This window comes from Besnoitia besnoiti, chromosome II, assembly GCF_002563875.1.
Source record: "Besnoitia besnoiti strain Bb-Ger1 chromosome II, whole genome shotgun sequence".
Lineage (NCBI taxonomy): Eukaryota > Apicomplexa > Conoidasida > Eucoccidiorida > Sarcocystidae > Besnoitia > Besnoitia besnoiti.
The window spans coordinates 3,342,415-3,366,303 of NC_042357.1; the positions used below are offsets into that span (position 1 = coordinate 3,342,415).

Here is a 23,889-nt window from a genome sequence, read left to right on the forward strand (position 1 = left end):
TGTCGGCTCTCATTCTGTCTTCCTTGGGGGGCTAACGATGGAACGCGAATTAGTGAGCATTCAAGCGAACGGCCAGAGAAAAGCAAGCCCTGAAAAGAAGGTAACTAAGTATAATCCAGAGGCTAGACTGCGACTATGTGAGGTAGAAGCAAGCTTGTGCACCTCTGGGGGTGAGGAAGTAATCAAACGCTTATGTGTGAGAAGCACGCGCGTGTACGTTACTGAGAGAGCGCGAGTTTTGGAAGCGAGTCGACGAAGTTCCGGAACCTACAGGACTTCACTCAAAAGGACGGCGACACTCAGGGACGGGATAACCCTGCAGCAAAGTCAGCGAAGGGAGACAAAGGCTAATCTTGCACCATGCAGTGATTCACCGAAAGCATTTCGATGAAAATGTCGGAAGGCTCCCCCTGGCAGACACCTGCAGATTCTGTCTCGGCGACACGCTCGCACGGTACACGTCGTTCTCATGTCCGCCGTTTTCCCTGAAGGAGGGCCTCCGTCCTAGGACGCGTGTACCAAATCGCGTCCAGAAGCTCATTCGGACGTACACGTGTACGCTTTAAACAGTGGAAATTTCTCAGTGTAAGTATCCCTGCGCATTCCGGCAGGAAGGCCTGTGGCTATCGCCGGTGCATTCGTGGCATCTGCAGCAACCGAATATCTCCGTGTTTCCGTTCGTATGCCGCTTCGCCTCGAATAAGGCTCAGTTCGCTTCCGCGTTGTTTTTGAGCTCACCTTGGAAGAAAGTCCTCCTCCTCCAGGTGGGAGTCGACGAGGAAGGGACGGCAGACGCCGATGTAGAACACGGCTAGTAAAACACCTCCGAATCCAGCCAGGCTCAGGTGCATTGGGATCCTGAGGATGGAGCGGGAACTCATGCATATCCGAGAATATGAAGTAATCCGCCAAAGTGAGAAGCGGTTTTCTCTGTTTGACGTGCTGACAGTGCATGTAAGGCGGATGCCTACCACCGCAAGCAGATCGATGCAGATGCTCTTCGGAGCTTTGAAACGTTCGGTTTCCAGTTTGGAGCCTCACCTGTAGACTGCTCGGCACGTTGCCGCGACAAAGAAGAAGTTAGAGTAGTAAAGGAGGCCTGCTGCGACGGCCACCTGTGGTTGAATCAAGACAAATAAAGACGACTCAGGACAGAAATAGGGAACCCTGATTCTCCACATACTGCGACATGCATACACGAAGAAAATAAAAAGAAGCCTCCCCCGCCAGAGCAGCTAAGCGATGTGTAAATGCCGAAAACGCAGTTCCCCAGTTCTAGCCGAGGAACAAAACTACTCCAGTTACTATCTGGCACGAAACTCGATGTGCAGATTTCGCGTGCGCCTTTTCTCATAGGTGACGAGTATCTGCAGTATCTCTGTACCCAGAAAATCGCGTTTGCCTTTCTCTGTAGGACCGTAACGAAGGAAGCACATTCGTCGCCGTTCTGTTCTGGAGCCTTCATTCTCTTCTCACATTCCTGAAAACGCCCGCACGCTCAAATCGAAATCCAATCGTCGTCGCCAAACCTTTCATGGCTGCTTATATACGCCGACAAAGATAGGCGGTCACTGCAAATCTGTAAACAGCCGCGCGTGTGTCGCCGAGCGGGCACCGCAACCTTTGGAATTCTGTGGTTGCGCTAACTGACTTCTGTACGTGCCCGGTGGCTCAATCGCTACTGTATCTGAATCTGTAATTTTATCTGCATAAAACCAGGCTTGTGAGTATGCGCATGCGTGAAGTCTGGCCGTATACATATCACATACGTTCAAACAGGCATGGATCCCTCCCGGAACTGCACCATTTTCCCAGCTTTGTGCGAGTAAATATGGTTTTACGGTGTATTCAGGCGTCACCTGATCCCAGTAAAGATCATCGCCGTCTGTTGAGATGTCGGTATCTTCGTCGATACCGCTCTCAGCGACAGGGTCGTACAAGGGACGCCCATAATGAGACATATGCGGTAAGCTTCTTCGGTCCGTCGGCCGCCGCATCTACAAACAAAGGGTGAAAAAATCAAGAAGCGCTTTGGGAGGTTAAACATCGAGTGTGTCGGTAGATAGCCGCGACACAAGCCCCTTAACCAGGTGAACAGGCCAACAAGCATTTTGCTCACCGCCGCAGGGCTGCTTCTAAATATTGAACATAGTACAGGTGGGAAAACTCCTCTGTGCCGTACATGTATGAGTATATATATATATATATATGAAGGAGCGTTAGTGTGGACCGCGAAATTTCAAGGCTTTGATTACCACTCAAGCCCTTCACTAGCTCTAAAACGCCGATACAATTCAGACGGATAGTTACTTGGTTTAGCAGATCATGGTCCAACTGTTCATAAATGGATGAGCAGCGAGCAAAGGATTCTTTTTAGAGCAAGACGTGACTGGGAGAAGCTGCACTCGTGCTGGCTCTGGACAGATCCAACCGGAAACGACAGAGCTGGTATGGCGAAGCGCGGCTCGTCACAAGGATTCCTCTCATGTTTCTAGCCAGCACCCCGAGCTCATTCCCGGTTACAACTCTATTCGCTGTTCAGACGCCACTGTGGCAAACGTAGACAGTCGGCTGAGCCAGCCACCACGTGTTTTATGCGGTGAAGCGCCTGGCTGTCGAAGGGAATATCTCGCACATCACGCAAGCGGACGCAGCACTCGTTGAATCTATGCAGTTCTTGTCTGCATCTCATGACGCTCCAGGGACGCGAGGAGCTTGTATTCTCTCTCTGCTGTGTGATGTCGGAAACTGAGTCATCCTAGCCGCCGCATGTGGTGTTCTTCTCACTTTGGTTCGGTTTCTTTAGCACGAGAAGCTTGGGTAGCATTGAAGGAGAAAGCCAGTTCGACTGACTGGCAGCCTCGGTCGAGAAGTCGGTTTTCTGTTGCGGAGCTATCTTTGCCTGTCCGTGTTTAGCCGTGTCACAATCAAAGGAGTCCGCCAAAGAGAGAAAGGCGAAGCGACAAAGCGCATCCGGTCTACGGATGACGAGGCATCGCCAGTAGTTTGCAGAGCGGAGGACAACACTCGCGCTTGCATGTACGAGACGGCACGGTCTAAGTCTGCGAAAAAGAGGAAAACCACTTGCTGATCGGGCAGGCGCTGTGTATTGATGCTGTGCCAGCATCTCAAAGAAGCATCACTGTGCTGAAGCTTAAAGCATCCTAGATTCAGTATTCCCGCATTTGCGAGCTGGGGATTTCTCGACACAAGCTTGTGTCTTGTGGAGTTCCGCCTCCTGTTCCGATTTATGTGCACTCACGCCTGCGTGCGCATAGCCATGCCTGGTACCCTTGTCCTGAGTCATTGGCTGTGTGTGCTGCTGCAGGAAAGAATGAAATACGGCTTGACGGAAGATTCCAAGCAGGCCTTTACCGGCATTAGATGCCCATTTGGACGTCGCTTGCCGCAGCACGGTTTACCGGGAGAGGTCCAAGGTTGTAAATATTGGTGCAACGGGGCTTCTGACGGAAATGTGTCGGTATTCTATGATGTCAGAACGGCATTCGCCTATTTGCACTGAATTTTGCTGGCGAAACAAGCCTTGACGTACTCGTTCGTGCCCATTGCGTAGAGGAACCGGTAGCGTTGCCTGTAGAGTTGTGCTATAAACGTGTGTCAGATTTTCAAGTTGCACGTACATCTTGGTGCAGAAAAGTGTGTCGAGATTTGGACGTCGTTGTCGGTGCGCATCAAGAGGAAGCCTCATGAAAACAGTTGCTTGCGCGCCAATGAAGGGTTCCACGCTATCCACAAGCGCGGTTCCGCTTGTTTGTTTTCTCTGGCTCTCTTGGCATACTCACCTCGTGTGCGGGAGATTTCCTCTCCTCGACCTAAAAGGCACGCAGCCTAGTTACTTTCGAGTTCAGAGCTTCTCGACCAGTGCAGTCCTGCAGACTCCATACGCTCGAGCGTTTGGCTTTTCAGACTGCATATCGCCGCGTTTGGAGATCCTGTTTCTGCACGCGATATGGAAAAACGGATGAGGGTGGACAGCGTCGGCGGTATGATTCACAGCGGGGCAGTGAGTGATACATTTATATTCCATGCTGAAGCTCGTTCTCATTTATATTAGAATTCTGGAGGGAGCAGTGCTGCTAGGAATTTTGCAATCTTGCGTGTGCTCTTTTCCATCGTACACGATCCGTCCTTCCGCTAGGTACCATATTCTTGTGTGAGGATGCCGGTGATTGAGAAAAATACGATACGTAGCCTGAACTTACATCGGTATCTTTCAGCATGTTTTATATCATCGCGCGTTAGGGTTCGTTCCGCTGCTTCATCTTCAAGACTAGAGGATGGCGGGAACGGACGTCGTTTGAGGATGCGCTTCCGACTGTAGTCACGATGAGACAATTCTCAGTTTGTCAATAAATAAAAGTATCCCGATGTACGCACGGAGGTAGATACGTGTGATTCTAAGGTCAAGCCATTTTTTGGCAACGGCCCAAAGCAGCAAAGTTAGTTCCTAACGTTTGCTTTCTGAGATTTCTCGCCTTCTCTTCTAACTGGACGTGAACAGAAAGCATCGAATGTAAACCACCGCGAGTCCCAAAAGCTTAAGAGCACACGTGCAGGGAAACATAATCCACGCATAATCACATACACAGCTCTGCTCACATGCGTCGCGGTGTGTTTATCAGCGTCAGTTATTGACTGAGTTAGCGCCGCTGGGTGTGAAGTCGGTTCTCTGTTCTCCCGCGGAGAGGAGATGTCAGTGTGTTTGGGGTTTGTGTTTCGAACTTGATATATAGCGACTGCGCCCGTGCGTGCACTCGGTGTGCGACTGCCGAGCAGCCGAACAAAGAACTCTCCATAGCTAATGAAAAGACAAACGCGAAAAAGCAATTCCGTGCGAACACACGTGTCACAGAGCAGCGCAAATGAGAGACCAGGCTATCGGGGGACAGAAAAGCGGAAAAAAGAGGTGGCTTCAGTTCATGCAGAGTACACACATTCCGACAAAAAACAGCGAAACCCATCACTAAAGAGAGATGCGCGCGACAACCGAGAGTAGGGATCGAGAGAAGACACACGCAAAGATCCGAGAGCATGGGCTTCAAAAAACATTCCCTTCCAAACGCACGACCCGTTCGCCTACCCCCGTGACTCACACGGCCATACGTCTGCACATACGTCAAGACACGGGACGCAGAAAGACGCACAAGGCGGTGAATTTCATGCGAAAACGCGATTATCGGCACATGACGATATCGTCGATCTTGAGAATCATCATCACAGCTTCCGTGGCGAGCTTGACCGCGCTCGAGCTCACCAAGAGCGGCTGAAGCACGTTAATGTCAAGCATATTCGTCACGCAGCCCTGACGCACGTTGATGCCAACCAAATTCTCGCCTTCCGCATGCTTCTTCTTCAAGTCCGTGACAATCTCCAGCGGACGCAGGCCTGCGACAAGCCGACGAAGGATCACAGAAGCGACGTGGAAATACAGAATGGGCCGCGGCCTTTCCACGAAGGTGCCCCCCAGAGACAGCCAGCATGCATAAACAGACACGGCCATCGAGGCGGACGGAGACATGTCGACATGGGCATATCGAAACACAACTCGTACACATCGGTAGCTAAGCCGGCACGATAAAAACGCATGTTGGAGAACTAATAGATCTCGATCGATTCGCAGGTCGCGAAGTCGACACACGAGGAGTCACTCACCTGCGTTCTCGGCGAGCGTGTACGGGATGAGCTCGAGAGCCTCTGCGTACATTCTGACACATAGCTGCTGCACGCCTGGCAGCGTGCGAGACCTGCAGATGCAAAAAAGATTTTAAACAGTCATGTCTGCCTCCTCGTCAGTCCAGCCGCGCGCTTGGCTCTCCGCTGACAGCAAACCTCCTGACAAGCGCCTTCTCCCCGCAACCCAGACAGCCCTAGAGAAGACCACCAAACTCCGAAAGGGGCGGGTGTATGTAATTATAGAGGTGCGTCTGGTGCTATATGCATGCACAGAAAGTGGCATGCATGCGGGAGAATACAAAGCCTAAGCCGCATAAGCACATCCACACACGCGTGATGCCTTGGCATTCACATGCGGACATGCGTGCAGAGACAACACCATCGAGGCAAACCAAAGAGGCCGAAACAGGTCCAGGAGCAGAAACCAATGAGTCGGCAGGCGCGCCGAAAAAATCATGTACCATTCGTTGAGGCGTAGAGACAGTTCAGCCTCGACTGCGCCTCCGCCAGGGAGAAGCTGACGCCGCTTCACGAGGCAGCGCACGACGCACAGAGCGTCGTGTAGGGAACGCTCAGTCTCATCCAGCATCTGCGACACAGCAATCCCGCAAGCACTCAAGTGTCTGATGACAGGGCCGCCACTGCCTACCATGCGCAAAGGCCTCAGCAGTATATCGAGAATCCAGAGAAGAGACGCGATGCGCCGACTCTGCGGCAATCGAGAACAGAATTGAGGTCTTCTCTGGCGTGCGAGACGAAAACCAGAAGTCTCACAAATCACAGGCTGTGGGATGCGTCCGCACACCTATATATATATATATATATATATATATATATATATATATACACACAGATGTAGGCAAATAGACACATACACAGGTGCATAAGGTAAGAGATCTGCGAGAGACAGCTCTTAAATGGGCATCTGAGAGGAATCTGACTCGATACATGCGCATGCACATCGAAGCGATGGACGTCTTCCGAAATTCGAGACGAGCCCTGAGTGCCTACCAAGTTGTTGGAGGCGCGGAGGAGAACCGTGACGGTGTTCTTCGCGTTAACGCCCGTGATGCGGACGATGTGGCCGCTGCCCGGCACCTGCGTGTGGAGCAGGACAGCAATTTTTTTTATTCATGGTCGTTAAACAGTCGCTTGGGCGACTACAAAGATTCGGATGCAGCGGACGTTGCGATGCGCTGTTTCGCCTGCTTCGCGAATCACAACTCCCCGTCTGTATCTACACTTTGAACTTCACTGCCCCCAAATCATACTGGAATTCAGCGTGCTGAACTGCAGAGAATCCACATTAGAATGAGTCTAGGAACGTCCTGTTGAGCCACATGGCTCCAGTGTGCGACTCGCGCTCGTACCGACGTTCCGCGCTCCCTATCCGCATTTACCTCAAGTCGCGACGGGCGTCAAGACATACATACATCTGCGGACCTATCTACCTATATATATATATATATATATATATATATATATATATATATATATATATATATATAGGGTTTAGGGTTTATATATATATATACTATATATATATATATATATCGTTACATATGTCTCGATATCTGTGTACCTCGCTATCTCTACTCTCTTCCACATTTCTGCCAGTCTGTCTGCAGGTATATCTGTATCTACGTCCCTCTGTAACTAGCTACATTTGCATATGTATACCATGAGATAGAGGGCATCGATTGGATGTGGTTGAGGAATTTGAGGCTGAGCGGTGACTCACGAGTTCGTCCTGGACTAGGTCGGCGTGACCGAGCTTGTCCGCGGTGAAGTGGTCCAGCGAGGCGACGGGCTGGCAGCCGAGCGTCCTGCTGATGAACTCGATCTCGTCGCGCTCAATGTTTTGCACGACGAGGATCTTGGCCTTCGCCAAGTAGTCCAGGGACAGATCCTGAAGGCAGAAACAGAGGGCGGTCGACCCTTCCATCACCGTGAGAGACGACGAAAATCGAGCTAAAAAGCGCGCATCTGGTGTTCCGGGCGCCACTGCGTACAGACATAGACAGAAACGCCCGGAACCGAGGCGCACGCTGGACGAAAGAATTTGCAAAGTAGAGAGGTGTGAGGCGGTCAGCAATACGCGTGCATGTGTTTAACTGCCCACTCAGGTGGTGGGGCACGCGCACTCATAGCACGCATGCACACGCATATAATACGCATGTGTATATCGAGTCACGCACACCTCTGATGAGTGGATCTCCTTCATACAGAAGCACACACGTACTCCCTTCCAGGCTCGCGGTCGCCTTCGGGGGCGAAACGAGGGTGTTTCCAAAATAGGGCGCACATGTGCGCATACATACACAGATATCCGTAGAGTGTTATATATATATATATATATATATATATATATATATATATATATATATATATATATATATGGATGTCTATGGATGAGCTACACAATGGATATACGTGTGTGCAGAGCCGGAAAGTTGCGCTTTCTTCCTTACATTGACGGCGTCTCTGAGGATGCTCTTTTGGATAAGGAGCACGTTGCAGCCGGTGGCAGCGATTTGCTTGACCATCTTGGCAATCAAAATGCGCTCTTCGCGAAGCATGCGGTCCATGGCCGAGTAGTCTTTGATGATGATGTTGTTTTCCATGTCGGTCTTGGGCGCCGAGAGGCAAAACTGAATCAGACCTGATTTGCAGCGCAAAGCACAGGACCCTACGCCAGAATATCCACCGTTTAGACTTCAACTCTGTCTTCGGAGAGACGCTCGGCTTCTTCCTTTCACGTCCTGCCTGCGTCTCCTGTCTCGGCGGCTCCTGACTAGGGCGCGAAGGCGTTTCTACGCGACGCCGGCGCAGACGCTGTTGTCTCAACGCCCCGCTTTCGCCTGTCGCGTTGCTCTCGCCTCGCCTCACCGATTTTCGCGTTTTGGATCCTGGACGGGCCGCCCGCGCGCTTGCTGACTTTCTGCTCAACCATGACGATACCCTTCACCAACTCGCTTTCGTCGACTGTGCCGCCGAGTTTCTTCACGACGCGGATGTCGTTCAGATCCACGTTTTCCGCGTTTCCTCCCTCGGGCAGCACCTGCGGAGAACAGCGCCGAAAAAAAGCGCGAAGTCCCGTCAACATCGCAGTCTACGCACCCGACACACGCGCGAATTGACATATGAACACGCAGAGGCGTGAGCCCGTCGTGGCGCGTCTACAGCGGCCTGTGAGGGTATCTACCTTGAGGACAGCATCGACGGCGATGGGGGCGAGGAGCTTGGCGTTGTGGCTGACGACTTTAGACTGCAGAGACGTCGAGGCGATCTGAATCAGCTTCTCGCGGTCGTTCAGGTCCACGGGGACGGCCATCGACTGCAGAATATCTTCAGACTAGAAGGCAGAGAAAAACACGCACGCAAACACCGCTTTCCATCCTCTGAAAACCATGGAGCCGATCCTCTCGCAGGATCGCGCCACCCAGAAACTGGCCTTGATCAGCTTCGCTCGTGAAACACCCGACGAGTGCCCTCCACCGTGGACAAAAGCCGGCAGGCCAGAATGCCTCACACACGTCACGTCGCCTCTGCGCGTGGATGCACACGCGAGATTGGACCTCTACCCGCTGGGCACATTCTTGCTGGGGGGGAGGGGGGGGCGACGTGTCCGTTCCTGACGAGATGCATGCGCGTGCGGGACCAGGTAGACGTGGGTGTCGCCATATCTGAGTAGAGAAGGATGCGTGGGTGGTGCTTTACCTGCTTGGCGGCCTCGAGGAACGAAGACGCAATCAGCTGCGGATGAACGCCGCGGTCAAGCAGCTGCTGCGAAGCCTCCAGGAAGGCGCCGCAGAGAACGACAACACTCGTCGTCCCGTCTCCAGCCTCCACGTCTTGCGCCTTGGAGAGCTCGACCATCTGAGACGCGAAACGCACCGCAGCGCATCCTGACCGCCACAGTTCGGTTGCCCCATCGAGAGTTTCCCAAACGCACGTAAATGCTTCCACACAGGAGGGGCGCCCAGCAGGCGAGAAGCGGTGCTTCGACAAGGCTTCAAAGTGAGTTCGTGAGTCTTCCATGCAAAAAAAGGTCGCGCGCTGTCTCTGATGAACGCGCACTCAACTCCGCTTCTTTTTCTGATTCAGGGAAAGCCTTCGCTCCTGCGCGGGTAATTAGCCAGCTCGCGGCACGAAGAGGAAAATCTGGAAGAAGCTCGCTCCGCGGGAAAGGTGCGCGGGGCACGTACCATTTTCGCCACGGGATGAACGACGGCCATTTCGTTGAGGATTGTCGCGCCGTCGTTTGTGATGAGGACGTCGCCTTTGGGCCCTTGGATCTGAAGCCAAAGAGAGAGAGAGAGGCCACGCATGCGGGACGCGAGTCCAGTCCCTCAAAAAGCGGCCACGCCGAGAGAACAGGTCCACGCCGCGAGAAGGCACTCTCCCCCGCGCGTCTTCCGCCGCAGACGCCGCGCTTCCACGTCTCCTATCTCCCTCCACCCCCCTCCTTCCCCCCCCCCTCTCTTCTCGTGTCGGCTGTCGCGGCTGCAGCCGCATTTCGGCGCGTTGCATATGCGCTTCAGGTCGGTATTTCTTTGAAATGGTGTTATCCATCGTGGGCGCGACACAGCGGAGACGCTCTGCACGCGTACACGCAAGCGCGCCCTCCTGGCGCGAAGGCGTCCGCGGGCGATCGCCAGACGCTAAAGCATGCAAATCCCTCGAGTCGGCCTGCGCGTGCGTGGTGGCGCCCGCAGTCGACGCGCAGGCTGCTCCGCCACTCACCATCTTGTCCATGCCGCGAGGTCCCAGACTCGTCCGCACGGCGTCCGCCACAGCTGAAGATTTGAACGTAGGCACACACGAAGGTTCCTAAGAACGAGAAGGGAGTGTGTCGGACTCGCGGCGATGCTTCGGAAGCCCAGCAGACACTGAGACGCGTCCGGACGCGCACCGCAATACGAAAACTGGGATATGCACAGAGATCCGACGCTCTACAAGTTCCCCAGCACGCTGCTCCGTCCATTGCCCCCCTTTCTACAAGCATATATCGATATATGCGCAAATGCATATCTATGTAGATAGATATAGATATGCAGATTTATATGAAGAGAGCGCACTCCCGTATGTGAGCGTCTGCGCAGAGCCGTGAGACGGGGAGCGACAAAACGGCAGATAATGAGGCATGCTGCGCGCGTTCGCGCGCGTGGGTGCACACAGCAAGTTAACGTTTTCATATGCAGATACGTGCAGGGGGGATTAGGCAGATGGTAAGATTACCAAGGGTCTGTCTCTTCAGAGCTGACTGCGATCGCCACCTATGACTCCACACATGGATGCGGACGGTGTTGTAATGGGGCACCCACCTTTCGCCGCAATAATGTTCTGTCTGCGGATGTCCTTCTGTTTCTCATCGTGGGCCCACATGCCGTCGTGCTTGCCCGCGGCAACCTTGCCTCCACTCCCTCCTGAATTGCATGCAGCACACGGGAGAGGTCTGCACATGCAAATGGTTCCTCAGAAAAAAATGGTAACAGAGGACGCACTGCCTTCTGTTCACGCGGTTCAGGCACTTCGCTTCACGTGGGTGTGCCAGAGCACGGGCGCTCATCCGCAGCACACGCACATTATTTTACAGCACCATTAGCATACCCGCCGAAAGCGCCTGTTTAACAGCCGAGAGACACGTAGATAGACACTTGCACCGTCTGTTCCTAGGCATGCAGTTGACAATACACTCGCAATTTCTGCACTACAGTACAGCGGAAGCCATCTGCTATTTGCAACTGCCAGGTCGGCGGCGCCGCACGAGTTGAAGTCAGCCCCTCCCACCGGCTCTCTAAGGGTGCCTGTCTTGACCCCGCTGCAGCTCCACACCCAGACAGAATCTTCTTTTCCTTTGCACGGGACGCCAGTTGTGCCTGTTTGTCACCGAAGAATCTCATCTCCGTGTACACGTGATGCCAAGTTTTCTTCAGCAGTGACCCAGGCGTCGTGGAGCCACGCACAATGTCCCGCGGCTGAAAACGCTTACTTGTAGCTACGTCAGCGGATGCCATTGTTTCCCAGAAACAATATTTTAGAAATGAACACAGAAGTTTGAAGAAGGCAGACGAGAGGTGGGCTCAGCCCCGGCCGCGGGTGCTCACGCGTGCACGATGAAGGACAGACGGCAGACGGAGAGGGGGGAGAAACAGGACCCGGCCCTCCCTGAGGTCTATACACTCGCAGGAAAGCGAAAAAAACAAACAGGCACAAGTGTTAGAAATGTGTCGTGGTGCACGGGTTGCCAGGGGGGTCGGACTTTCGCAAACAGGGAGCTGTGACATCACCGTCAGTCCCCTTTTTCCTTGCCAGCAGCAGTGGTTGTCGAGTAGGAGGCGCAAGGGATCCTTTACATGCATGCATGTGCACGGTTGGACGCCTAATCCGGGAGGGATGAACAATCAACAAAGGCGAGAGGGCGCAAACAAAAAGTAACAGCCTTGGCCACCGTGCTGAGCTTTTCTACTGTTCCACGAGTCAACCGATTTCCGGAAGGCGAGGGTTTTGTGGGGGGGTTGAACTGCAGACCGCAGTGCTAGTAGAGCATGTAAGGACGTCTGTCTTCCATACAACGCGTGAACACACGGAGTTGAAACACGCGATACGATGGGCGGAAATGGCCGTATAACGAGTTATCAGCACGGAGTTGTAGCGCAGGTATGTGCGAGTTAAAGGTGTGGTTTGCTTTCGAGGAGCCACACAGATGGTGTCTTTCTGTGTGGGAGGCTCTCTGGCGGTTGTCTACAGGGCCACGACCCCGACGGTGGGGGTGCGGTCGACGCGTATCTTAGTAGAAGCAGTATTGGGACTTGCACTACCTTGAATTATTTCTAAGTCTGTATCGTATCAATATTCCGGATGGTGCACTTGCGGTCTACAAGAGGTTCAGGTTGCGCCTGCCAGTAGCGCCATCATTTGCTAAACTGGCAGCCAGGGCGCGTGGGCTCAGAGCTTCACCTCCAGCATGGTGTTGCCGTGTTTGTTCGGGCGCGTCGGAAGCTTCAGCCACGGGACACGTTAATAAGAAGTCAGCGGTGACTGTTTGCGATGCCTTCCTTGGAAGTTGCCCGCGCCTCATGCCACATCGATAACTGAAGCTTCGAAGATCCCCTAACGGTTAGTGTCGGTGCTGCTCGTTGCCTCTTTGGTACAGCAGTGTGTGAAAACTGCCTTTATCCACTCAACGCCTTCTTCCCTGGGCCGGCGTACGGACAAATGGTCCTCTAGTCTCGATACGCTGTCCATGACCTTGGCACGCAGCTGATTTTAAGATAATCGCCAGAAGCAAGTCCCTCGCGCGTGCAGCTCACGTTTCAGTGGATTCAGCAGCTTTTGCAGCGGTGACAGAAAGGGCGGTTCTGTCTCAATGATGGACAGGAAAGCACGAGAAGGCGAGGATGCCGAAGTGGGGAAGGGGGGGTTACCAGATCCAGATCCCCCGTGCTCGAGATACGCGCACTGGCGAACGAGGGACAACAGTGCCACATTTGACATTTGTATTTCTACGTGGTGCTGAATTATTCCAGTGGCAGAAGGTACTTCACTCTTACTCATCAAATGGACGGGGGCACTGTCCATATGGGTTCATCACCCCCTGTGCGGCGAATCCCCGTGGCTCACTCTCCGCCTTGTACCACGAAGGGCTTCGGTGGCTCTCCGTTTTCTGTGTACAGTAGGCAGCAATACAGACGTAGACGGGGGACTCCTTCGCAAGTTCGGCGGTGTATTGCTGGCCGCCGTCTGTGTACGATGCACTCTTCGAGTCCAGCGCCGGAGTAGAGCAGGCGTCCCCTGAAAAAGGCGCGGACACTGTATGCGAACACCTACTACTGCGGCGAAAAGGGGAGTGTAACTTTAGGTGTTACGCGACCGTGCAGCTTACCTGAAGATTGGTTCTTGAACGCGTCGGCCGCTGGTTGCTCATCCCCTTCATATTCGGGTGTTCACTGAGTTTTCACGTGCCGTCCAAGCGCCGGGTGTCAACGAAAATGCTCCGCAAAGACAGAGGCCGGTCCATGCGGCTGGACGTTTCTTTGTGGACAAACTGCAAACTGTGCCGCTGAATGCAAGTGGTTCCCCCTATTCTCAGCACCGGAGCCGAAGAGACGGCTACAGTGCTCTTTTCACTCAGATATGGTCAATGAGCTCAGTTTGAGTTCATTCTTCTGTAGCTTTCTCGTGAGGTGGCGCAACTTCGCTTTCCGGCGCAACAGCCAGGTTTGGGGTCAACACTTGAATGGGAGGTCGCAACACAAGCACTGTGTACGATAGACGCACCTCTCACGCCACAGAGAAGGCACAGCACAAAAGGCATTGTACTGGATAACCGCGACACTGCATGACCGGCGAGGTTTACGGTTGTCCTCTTGAACTCGCCAAATTTCGTTCTCTATAAAAATATCGCGTTGTTGCGCGGGTGCAGATCTACTTACACAAGAGTAATCACCACGCAATATCCTGGACATACGAGCGAACAGGATGTGCTACACGTCAGTTCGTGTTTTGCTGGCTTGCTGGGTGGTTTGTGCCCTGGGGGCGCGCACGCCTGACAGTTGCGCTTCCAGTGCGGTTTTCACGTATTACAGGACAACATAAAGAAGTGTCTGGTAGATTGTCTGGATAAGCATCAATCTCGTGTGGCAGCAGCTGCCATACTTAAACGCGGATCTGTATCTGGCACAGGCAGCATGATCAGGGGGGAGCGCGTTACCACAGCATGCCCAGCCACTTGTGTCTTTCGCGGGACGTGAAAACGTTTCTCTCTGTACGCGTTTGACGTCACTGTTGCCACATCGAAGGGCGGGTGCCTTTCGTGTCTCATAACTGTGCACTGTTGCCTTTGTCGTTCGCATATTTCTGCTGTGTTTCATCAGCCGCATCCCGATAGAGCACAGTCGTGCGTGAATCACAGGCTGAGTGGACTTCCGCATTTTCCAGCCGGAGGCACGCGAGCGTTCTAGCGGGGCCTGGTTCAGGACACACAGGCGGAATCTCAGAGACGCGAGCTAGCCTGGTGCCCTGTCTCTTACCGGTGCCTGTTTCCGATACGGCCCTTGACGAAACGTGTTGAGCTCTCCATATCTTAGTTGCTTGTTTTAGTGCTTGTGGTCTGGCATGATGGACGCAGCAAATTCGTGTAAGCGCTTCGTTTGTCTCGCATGGCTAGTCGCTGCGCTAGTCTTGCTGCGACTATGGGCGAGGGGCGACGCTCTGCGTCCGTCATCCAATCATGGAAATAAGGGTGCTTTAAGTTTCGGCCTACTTCAGGATACTGGACAAGGAACATCGTCATGTGTTGGGTGCAAGAGGGCTTTCACCGCTCGTAGGCAACGTAGTGAACCGAATAGTGGTTCGTGGCTTGAGCAGAACGACGCTAAAGACAGAACATCCGCACAGCGGAGCCAGCCGTCAACGCGATGGGGCAAAATTGCACGCCTGTTCGGACTCAAGAGAGCGAGACGGAAAGACAAATCCTCAGCAGCTGCTCGAAGACATCCTACACATGTTGGAAAGGGAATCATCCAACTTTTGCGACGTGCGAAAGCACTGTTTGACCGCAGCTTTTTACAACCCGTGAGGCGTTTTGGCACACGCATACGAAATTGGTTGCTAGGGAGGAGACCAGACGAAGTCCGGTTTCAAAAAAGTGAACCGGGGGACGTCTTGGTGGCCCGTCTGTTGGCCCACCTGTCACAACGTATTCAAGAGACACCGCTAGACCCTGACCTCTTCAAGCGGAACGCCGAGGAAGCTATCTCTAGATTCTACTGGCCTGAAGGTGTTCCGGTTGAAGTGATGTCAGAAGTGACAGGATCCAGAAGGGTGCTGGTGAGGGGTCCACTTGTTGGGAGGGGGGCATTCTCCCATGTATACCTGGCAAGAGACGCTGAAACGCAAGAGAAATTTGTTTTAAAGGTTGCAATTGAAGAGGCAAAACCCACAGCGGCGACATTCGATGAGCTGCACGCAGAAGCTGAAGCTTACAAGCTCTTTCCGGCCGTCAAGACGCCACAGGAAGCCCAGGAGAGGCTAAGGTTTATGGTGCCGAGCGACGTTGTCAAGATCCCGTCCGCGCCACCGTATGCGTACCACGGTCGCAAGAGGTCAAGAATTTGGGCTCTGAACTATTTTCTTGTTATGCCAAAAGGGGATGCAAACCTCTCACAACTGCTCGACGCATTTCTCCAAGACCACTCCCTCTCCACGGATACTGGGATCGGCCGTGTTGCGCGGCTGCAGCTGACGTCCGCGGTTGTACGTTTAGTAGCGAATCTTCACGACCAGGGGTTCGTTCATGCTGACATCAAACCGCAGAACATGGTCGTCATGAAGGACGGACGCATGCTCCTAGCTGACTTCGGCTTTCTGAGAAAGCACAACTCTGTTGAAGAGCCGTGTGGCACTCTAGGGTACGTTGCTCCAGAACTCTTATCCGCCGGCCCAGTCAAGTTTCGGTATTCAGCTGATGCATGGGCCGTTGGCGCTACTCTATTTCGAATTTGGTGTGGTCAGTTCCCGGCGAAGGTATACAGGCGTCCGTGGCAACTAGGTCCCGAGGACTGCATGTCGCGTCCGCCTGAGCCCGTCGTGATCCTCATGGGGCAATTCCTACAAAAGGTTGAAAGGCGCAGGCTCCATCCCTTGGCAGCCATGCGAACCCCGCAGTTTCGTCAGATCAACGAAGAGGTGGAACGCGCTCTGATTGAGGAGAACCAACAAGATCTCTCAGGAATATCGGGAGGAGATGGTTCGATGACTGATATGGCAGCCACGCGACCCCGGCAGTTTCGTCAGATCAACGAAGACGTGGCAGGCGCTCCGGTTGAGGAGAACCAACAAGATCTCTCAGGAATATCGGGAGGCGATGGTTCGATGACCGATATGGCAGCCACGCGACCCCGGCAGTTTCGTCAGATCAACGAAGACGTGGCAGGCGCTCCGGTTGAGAAGAACCAACAAGATCTCTCAGGAATACCGGGAGGCGATGGTTCGATGACCGATACGGGAGCCATACGACCCCGGCAGTTTCGTCAGATCAACGAAGACGTGGCAGGCGCTCCGGTTGAGGAGAGCCAACAAGATCTCTCAGGAATATCGGTTGGAGATAGTTCGATGAGCGATATAGGTGCTGCAGGAGTGTGGCCAAAGGAATTCATAGGGAAAAAAGGTACTAGCAGAAGAAGGTTGAGCGAACGTAGCACAGACGACGGCGATAGCTGGCTAGTCTGGCAGAGGGACAGTCTGCCGAAGTGATTGCTATACCACAGACGGAATCCGCGATTCTCTGCCATATCTCCAAACGATCGAACTGCGAGAAATCTGAATTCGCCGCACCATTTGACTACGATATTCCGTCCACTCCTGGATTCCTGATCTCCAAATTATTCGTCGAAGGCATATGCAGGGGCTTGTGGAATTTGGTGTCCAGCCGCTCAGTCCACTTTAGGAAGCCTGGGAAAGAGAGGCATCAGTGAGGTTGACGAACTCTAAAATGGTTTCACGCCCGGGTGTAGGCACACTTGGGAGACATCGTGTTCCGTACTGTGCGATGCCAGCGGGCTATGAAGGTATTTTCGATCGCATGGCTTTTGTGCTGCGTAAGGACTGTTCATGCCAAAAATGGGCAGAAGCCCACCAGATACACATACGGATCTCTAAACTTTTGCATGACGCGCCAGTATACCACACAGTTGACACCCAATAATATACGTCGCCGCGCATGATTGCATTCGCAAAAGAAACATGTGATACCCCAGCACAGTCTCCTACCACTGCCGAGCGAGTCCCCATCAAAGCCATTGCCTTACAGCGCGGTTTGACATAGTCTGCATTCCGACCTAGCCGACTCTCTGTGTATCGTGCCGGTAACTGCGTATCTCATCAGCGGCCATCGGGAAATAAGTCGTTCTAGGTATCTTTCCACCGCAGAACCCTGCAGTTGCCAGCCCGTGTGAGTCAACAACACGGAACCTAATGGTACTAGAAAATAGGAGATCGCGTTAGTTCTTGGGAAAACGACTTCCGAACCCGACGAGCTACCAACCTGCTCTATCCCGTTTAATATTACATTAATTTTAAGAGCCAAGAGGGATGTTCCCAGATCCTCTTCGGTTCGAGGAGCCATCGTTCAGGCTCAACTCTGACATCATTTTGGGACTCGATATGCGGTAGAGCTACGCTCTCTCGCCTCTGCAGTGCTTGCATATTCACTACCACGCGCTTGCTCTTCAAATAAACAATTCGGGCAAACGGCTATGCACCCCGTTTTCACTATACATGTGCGCAGTGGATGCCCTGTCGACTCTGCGTGCTCATGTGACGAGCGTCAGCAGTGGCCTCACGCATTCTTTCGTCAGCCTTTTCAAGGCCGTCGGGCTCGAGTTCGGGGTTTGGTTGCGTACTGGTTGGCAGAGGTCGTGTATTCTTATGGGAAAAGATATACAGCCACTGACCCAGTTTCTCCGAGGGAGCTCCACGGGTAACAGCGGGGTGCTGCTCTCATGAAAATGCAACCAGATTGGATGTTGTGAAGCGAAAAACGTTTCTTGGGTGTCTTCCTTCTCTTGCGTGCTGGCTGGCGAATCCTGGCCTTCAGTTCAACTAGATGCATCTCGCCATAAGGGGCGCATGCAATCTCGCGGGACGGGCTGGTAGGGGGCAACAACCCTTCACAATTTATCCAGGCGTGGAAGGCATAGCCCCCCCGTCTGTGTTGCATTGAATAACAGTGGGTCTCTGGTTTCTAGCGAGTCTCGCTAGCCGCCGGCGTCAGTGCAGCCGTACACCGTCGTCGGTCATGAATGCTAGTTTTTTGTCGCGACGGTCGTGGAAAGCCCCGTCGGGCGGGACGCCTGCAACCTTGAGCGGACCTTGCTGATGGTAGAGCTGAATTTCTCTACCGCAGCCGGTCTCTGCACTTCGTTGGTATTCGACAGCTTCAGCCACGTGCTCGCCCTCTCACACTAACTTAAGCAAAGCTAGTCGGTGGATCGGCCTGAATTTAAAGCTGTGGCGGGATCTGCTAATCAGCCCCTGCACGGCGTTTGCTAGCGCACAGCAGGTTTAAAAGCTGGACTCTTCCATTCAAGCAGAGAGCACGATTGTGTCTTTCGTGCTTGCGCAAATGGAAGGACATTCGGATGGTAATGAAAGACATCCATTTAGCAGTGCGGCCTCGCCTGTAGGACGTGAATTCGTCGACACAGTTCCACAAAAGGATCTGAGTCGTTGTTGTCTACCATCCAACGTGTGTGAGCTACTCGTTGTTCGCCATGGCTTGACGGAATACAACAAGCTTCATAGGCTCCAGGTGCGTGCATATGTCTACCTATGTATCTAGCTAAGGTCTCTGGGTGATACTGGTGAGCCTCGGGTTGTCTCATCTCGATAAATTGTCCGTCGTTACACCACAGGGCCAACTAGACATCCCGTTGAACGACGAAGGAAGAGAGCAATGCAGGGCATGCGGAAGAGAGGTGAAGTAAGACAAGACAGGGATGGGCGCGAGTGACGCTAACGGCGTTGCTTGGAGGTTTACCATCGTGTGCCTCATGGTGGAGTGCTGCTGCGCCCTGTGTAGGCGAATGTTCGCGAACCCGGCCACAGGTGAAATTGACGTCGACGTGGTTTATTCAAGTCCCTTGAGTCGAACCGCAGAATCAACGGAAATGTAAGAGCTCTTAGGCAGCAACCAACGACGCCGCAGCGTTCGGCGGAGCTTACGCGTGTTTTGCCAAACAACTGTTCAATTACCCTCCCGCGCGCACTGTGCGTATGCCTGTTGGATGCCTTGTTTGATAGAATATGCAGGGAATCTGGTATATTAAGCTCTCGAATTCGTCACGACCCCAGGATCATGGAGTGGAACGCAGGCATCTTACAAGGTAAAAGCCGACGCGTGAGTGGTTGCTGGAGAGAACCGATGTTCGCCTGTAACAGCAGCCACACGGCACTTTCCCAAGTGTGGTTTGAACTGCAGGGTACTTACTTTCTGAAATACAAGAGAAGTTTCCGGCAGAGTGGGCCCTCTGGAGGAAGAAACGGTGAGCTTACGCGGCGGTCAGATTTACGACTAGTTTGAAGTCAGCACGTCGATTTTCGTCGAAGCGGTTCCCTGACGTTCTGTTTGGCGACTTTCCCCCCTCTCCAGAGACCCGGACTATATTTTTCCTGGAGGCGAGAGCCTGAGAATGAGGTACGTGACTATGTACAGTGGAGAGTTTCAGCGGCAGAGCGCTGCGTGAGTAAACCAGTTTTGATTGAGGTCGTCCGCTTGCATGAATATCTCCGTACTGCCATTGGCGTTAGTCTGCATATGTTCATTAGCATTTACATACGTGACTGTGCGGCACCTGTGACTAGAGCAGCACCAAGCATCTCTTGGCGAAGCATGATGACTGATCGTTGTTCAGTCACGTACGATGTACTTCAAGTTTCTATTGATCCCCAAATGCTACTGCATCCCACTGCTCTATTCACGTGGTCACAAAGCGCATATCGCAACGCACCGTCGTGGTGATTCGATGAGTGCTGGTTGTCTCGTGTGGGCTGGCTTCAGGTACGCTCGAGTAGCGTCATTTTTCTCAGAAATTGTTCGCAATCAACAGGGCAAACGCGTGTTGGTCGTCACGCATGGAGGTGTCTTGGACGAGCTATTCCGAATCATCAAGTGAGTTCACGGGAGGCCTGGACGTCCCTCAAGTTTGTAGTAGATGACGCTGCACTTCACGAGGTATGCTCATAATGCTCGGGAGTTGCGGCGCACCGTTATGCGGCAAGGCCTGTGGATGTGAGGTCCTGTGACTTCTGGGTTCTCAGAAGGGTGCCTCTGACTACATCAACGAATGCTCCGAAGCTGAACGCCGAAGTTCATGTTGTGCGCGCTGAACTGATGGCGGAAATGCAATCTTCGACCCGGCCTCTCTTGGACTCGACTCCAGCAGAAAATGGCTCTTTTTCCCAGGGAGAGGAAGCACGCGGTGACTGTCACGTACAATGGACGATCGTTCGCTGGGGCAAGGTTAAAGACCCTCAGAATATTCCAGCGGGAAGTTGCAGTGCACAAGTGCCAAACGCAATAGAATATGTCTGAGGATGACACTTCCACGCGCAGCAGACTGAAGTACAGAAATAACGCTGCGACGGCGCAAGGCCAGATATTACGGATCCCACATTTTGGTGGTGGCGGGGCGGCGGTCTTCTGTCTTTTCGGTAGTGACAGCAACGTTAGTCAGTAAACCTGGCTCGCCCAGGTCCCCCGGTATGAAGTAATTCAGGTGCTGTATTTCGTCATAGCTGTGATGTTAAACGGATCACTGGCGAGGCTGCAGGCTGTAAGTATTTTTGCAGCTATGTAATTATCAGGCAAGCTCAGCTGTCTACTGAGACTCATTCTCGATTTTAGAGGTATACCTTCAATCTCTCAATGGTTTGCGGTTGAGCAATCGAGTTTTGCCCCGCCGCCGTCCCCCCTCCCCCCCCCCCCGCTTTCCCGTTTTCCGCTCGCCGCACTGGTACGCGGTGTACGGACAGAGCCGTGCTGCGGCGTCACGTGGTTGCCCGTTTTCGGATCGCGGATGCGCCTAAGGCTAAAGCTGATACACGGACAACTGGGAAGCCTGTGCCTTTATCAAGCATCGTAATGAAGCACTTACGTCTTCCCTTTTGCGTGGGCGCTGCCGTACTGGCAACCGCTGGAATCTGGGGGAAAAGCCAGGCAGCGGGCGGCAAGGACCTGCCGCCCGGCATCACCCAGCGACTCGCGACAGAAGCTCGCAACGACTGGGCAGATGGTGTGATGAAACTGTCGTTCAAGCAAGAGGAAACAGATGACATTGCAAGCAAGCAGGCCATGAGGATCTGCGGCGAAGGTAGCCGCACATGCTTGTTTAGCCAGAATGTTTCGTATTTGCACGCACTGCAGGACACCGTGGTCTGCTTGCAATGATTGTAGATAGTACCGATTCCGACGCAAGGATTTTGACCGCTGGGCAGTTAACCAACCAGCAGCTTCTGATCTACAGCGGAAACGTAAGGGGGGAAGGCTGCACGCAGCCTCTGTCGCGCACACCAACTTGGCTGTCAGGTAATAGAGGCAGAGTACAATCTAAAGGACATTGTGGTTCCAGTGGAGACAGTCAATGACAAGTGCTTTGCGATTCGTGCACAGAAAGCACTGGCGACCCTGTACTGCGCCCGGTATGCTGGTGTTTCCTAGCTGGTCGTGAATCTGCGCGCCCATGCTGTACCGGTTTCAGCGATACGCGCCGGCGCGATCAATGGCTCAATTACATTCATGAAGCCATTTTTTGCAAGAAGACTGGCGTTGTAAGCTCTGGCCTCCTCAGAAGGAGAGTAGAAAGATCATGCAGTGTTTGTACAGAAAGGAAGACTACCAGCCGAACCCGGAAAGGATGTGTAAGTTGACTCCTATTGCAGTCACCGTCCTGGAGTCTTGCAGACAGAGGGCCTACAGAGAGCAGATTGCCGTTGCTGTTGAGATTGTTCCCACTGAGGAACCGTCCGGGATCAACCTCCACCTGTAAGTGTACATTCGTAGCTCGATCTCTGATTCTGCCTGAGACCAACTTGGTCTTCCAGAGCTGACACTCCCGTGGGCAAGCCACGCATTGTCATTAATGGCCTCACAATTCAGGTTCGTGAACACTGCGAAAATGCAAACTTCTGTCTCGTCGAAAGCACCTGTTGCTGCAGGAAATGGAGGGACTACAACAGGTGAGGTCAATAATCCTTTCTCATCCAAAAACTCCTGCTGATGGTTTTCTTTTCAGCGTCGCGCTGTGTCAGAGTGAGCAGTCTTTAATGCGTCAGAAGTATGTGGCTGAACGCAGTTCCTTCTAGTGTGATCCCTCAGCCCCCACATCCGAGCATCTCGGACTTTCCTAACCCTCTTGCTGAAAATGATCCCGAAAGCCCCAACACGTTTAACTCGGAGGGGGAACCGAAGGGCGCGCAAGGTACATAGAGCTTCATAAAGCAAATAACACTGTGTTAACGTCGTGCTCGCTTCAGAGCTTGTCGCCATCCACGAGGCAATGGCTGAACAAAACGAGGTCCCTATCACTGATGAAAGGGTACCGAAGGCAGGCTACGCAGCCCATCGCATGGGTAGAGAATAATACGCATCCGACACAAATAAGCTCGGGCGTGGTGAAGTGTGTTCATGCTATGCACCGGAGGCATGTGGCACCAACGCGCCTGGTTTCCAACCAGGCCCTGCGTGAGACGGCGGTGTGCTTTTTGGGCACCTCCAAGCTTGCGCGGGACACATTTTGTACCGGCCCGTTTGCTTTAACGGTGTCGTACCGTCGCTGTGTTCGACATGTGCCCCGCCGTCACCAACCAGCATCCGACGCGTCTTAAACCGTGTTCAAAGTGGGACATTTGTTGCTCCACCGCTAGTCTTCAGCTCATGACAAGAACTGTAAGGTATCGGTGTTGTCTCAAATATATGAAGTCCACATGGCAACAAAGTTCACCGGGGGCCAACCAGTGACCTCGACTGTTCGTCCCACGATCCGTACGAATAGCACATTTCTCGGAGGACGATGCCAATATCGAAAAAAGGATGCTACAAACGTGGTTGTCCAGGAAGTGGCCGTCCTGCAGACGAGAGCCTATGGCGACTTGTAGAACTCTTCGAAAGGGAGAGACACCCCGTTATCATCTGCAGGGCCTTCACAGAAGCATGGTAAGCCTCTCACTACCGGTGCCTGCATCACGATCACGATCCCAGCGACACAAACCCAAGGGTTAACGGCCGCTACACCGGCGATGCGTTATGAACTCAGTGCTCTGCTGAAGACATGTGGACTTTTACGGGTTACCCTGGTTCTCGCTCCCCTCCGACTTTTCTTCATCTCTTTCCGAGCGTTTAGGGTTTAGGGTCCTTCTTGTCTTGCATCCCGCTGCCGCTATTTGCCGAACGGCAGTGCATGCTTCTTGAGTTTTGCTATGGGGCGGCGAGTGGCTTGCCAGCTCTCGATGCTGGCTGACTAGCGACTCCACGCAGTTGCGCGGACGGATGCCCCGGAAGGGGACGCGCCAACGTTCACGCGTAGCCGCGCGTGAGCATCATTCACAGAGCAACGACGGTGTACTGTGCATGTATTCGCTGGTATTTCTGTATTTGTAGTCCGTTCCCTCGCTCGTTTTCGTGGAGCACACATT

At 53.2% G+C, this 23,889-nt stretch overlaps 5 protein-coding genes across 5 annotated transcripts; 3 read left to right on the forward strand and 2 right to left on the reverse strand.

The window, feature by feature from the left end:
• Positions 1-267: 267 nt before the first annotated feature.
• BESB_038200 (uncharacterized protein) lies at positions 268-1,997 on the reverse strand (the record flags this gene model as incomplete). Its single annotated transcript, XM_029362406.1, has 4 exons — positions 268-316; positions 739-858; positions 1,042-1,115; positions 1,860-1,997. The coding sequence occupies 4 exons, from the start codon at positions 1,995-1,997 to the stop codon at positions 268-270; spliced, it is 381 nt and encodes a 126-aa protein (XP_029221371.1).
• Positions 1,998-5,194: 3,197 nt separating this feature from the next.
• On the reverse strand, positions 5,195-11,714 carry BESB_038210 (T-complex protein 1 delta subunit; the record flags this gene model as incomplete). Its single annotated transcript, XM_029362407.1, has 13 exons — positions 5,195-5,406; positions 5,674-5,765; positions 6,156-6,283; positions 6,706-6,792; positions 7,436-7,603; positions 8,166-8,356; positions 8,584-8,755; positions 8,900-9,049; positions 9,415-9,573; positions 9,903-9,992; positions 10,441-10,493; positions 11,022-11,123; positions 11,690-11,714. 13 exons carry the CDS (start codon positions 11,712-11,714, stop codon positions 5,195-5,197), a joined length of 1,629 nt encoding a protein of 542 aa, XP_029221372.1.
• Positions 11,715-15,495: 3,781 nt separating this feature from the next.
• BESB_038220 (rhoptry protein ROP18) lies at positions 15,496-16,953 on the forward strand (the record flags this gene model as incomplete). Its single annotated transcript, XM_029362408.1, has 1 exon — positions 15,496-16,953. One exon carries the CDS (start codon positions 15,496-15,498, stop codon positions 16,951-16,953), a length of 1,458 nt encoding a protein of 485 aa, XP_029221373.1.
• A 1,870-nt stretch (positions 16,954-18,823) lies between these two features.
• BESB_038230 (phosphoglycerate mutase family protein) lies at positions 18,824-20,791 on the forward strand (the record flags this gene model as incomplete). The annotated part of the gene is made up of 8 exons (XM_029362409.1): positions 18,824-19,009; positions 19,113-19,180; positions 19,280-19,369; positions 19,501-19,583; positions 19,679-19,742; positions 19,850-19,894; positions 20,258-20,368; positions 20,518-20,791. 8 exons carry the CDS (start codon positions 18,824-18,826, stop codon positions 20,789-20,791), a joined length of 921 nt encoding a protein of 306 aa, XP_029221374.1.
• A 549-nt stretch (positions 20,792-21,340) lies between these two features.
• BESB_038240 (uncharacterized protein) lies at positions 21,341-22,838 on the forward strand (the record flags this gene model as incomplete). The annotated part of the gene is made up of 8 exons (XM_029362410.1): positions 21,341-21,569; positions 21,623-21,729; positions 21,785-21,897; positions 21,957-22,026; positions 22,082-22,116; positions 22,175-22,240; positions 22,561-22,676; positions 22,732-22,838. 8 exons carry the CDS (start codon positions 21,341-21,343, stop codon positions 22,836-22,838), a joined length of 843 nt encoding a protein of 280 aa, XP_029221375.1.
• Between the last annotated feature and the right edge of the window lie 1,051 nt (positions 22,839-23,889).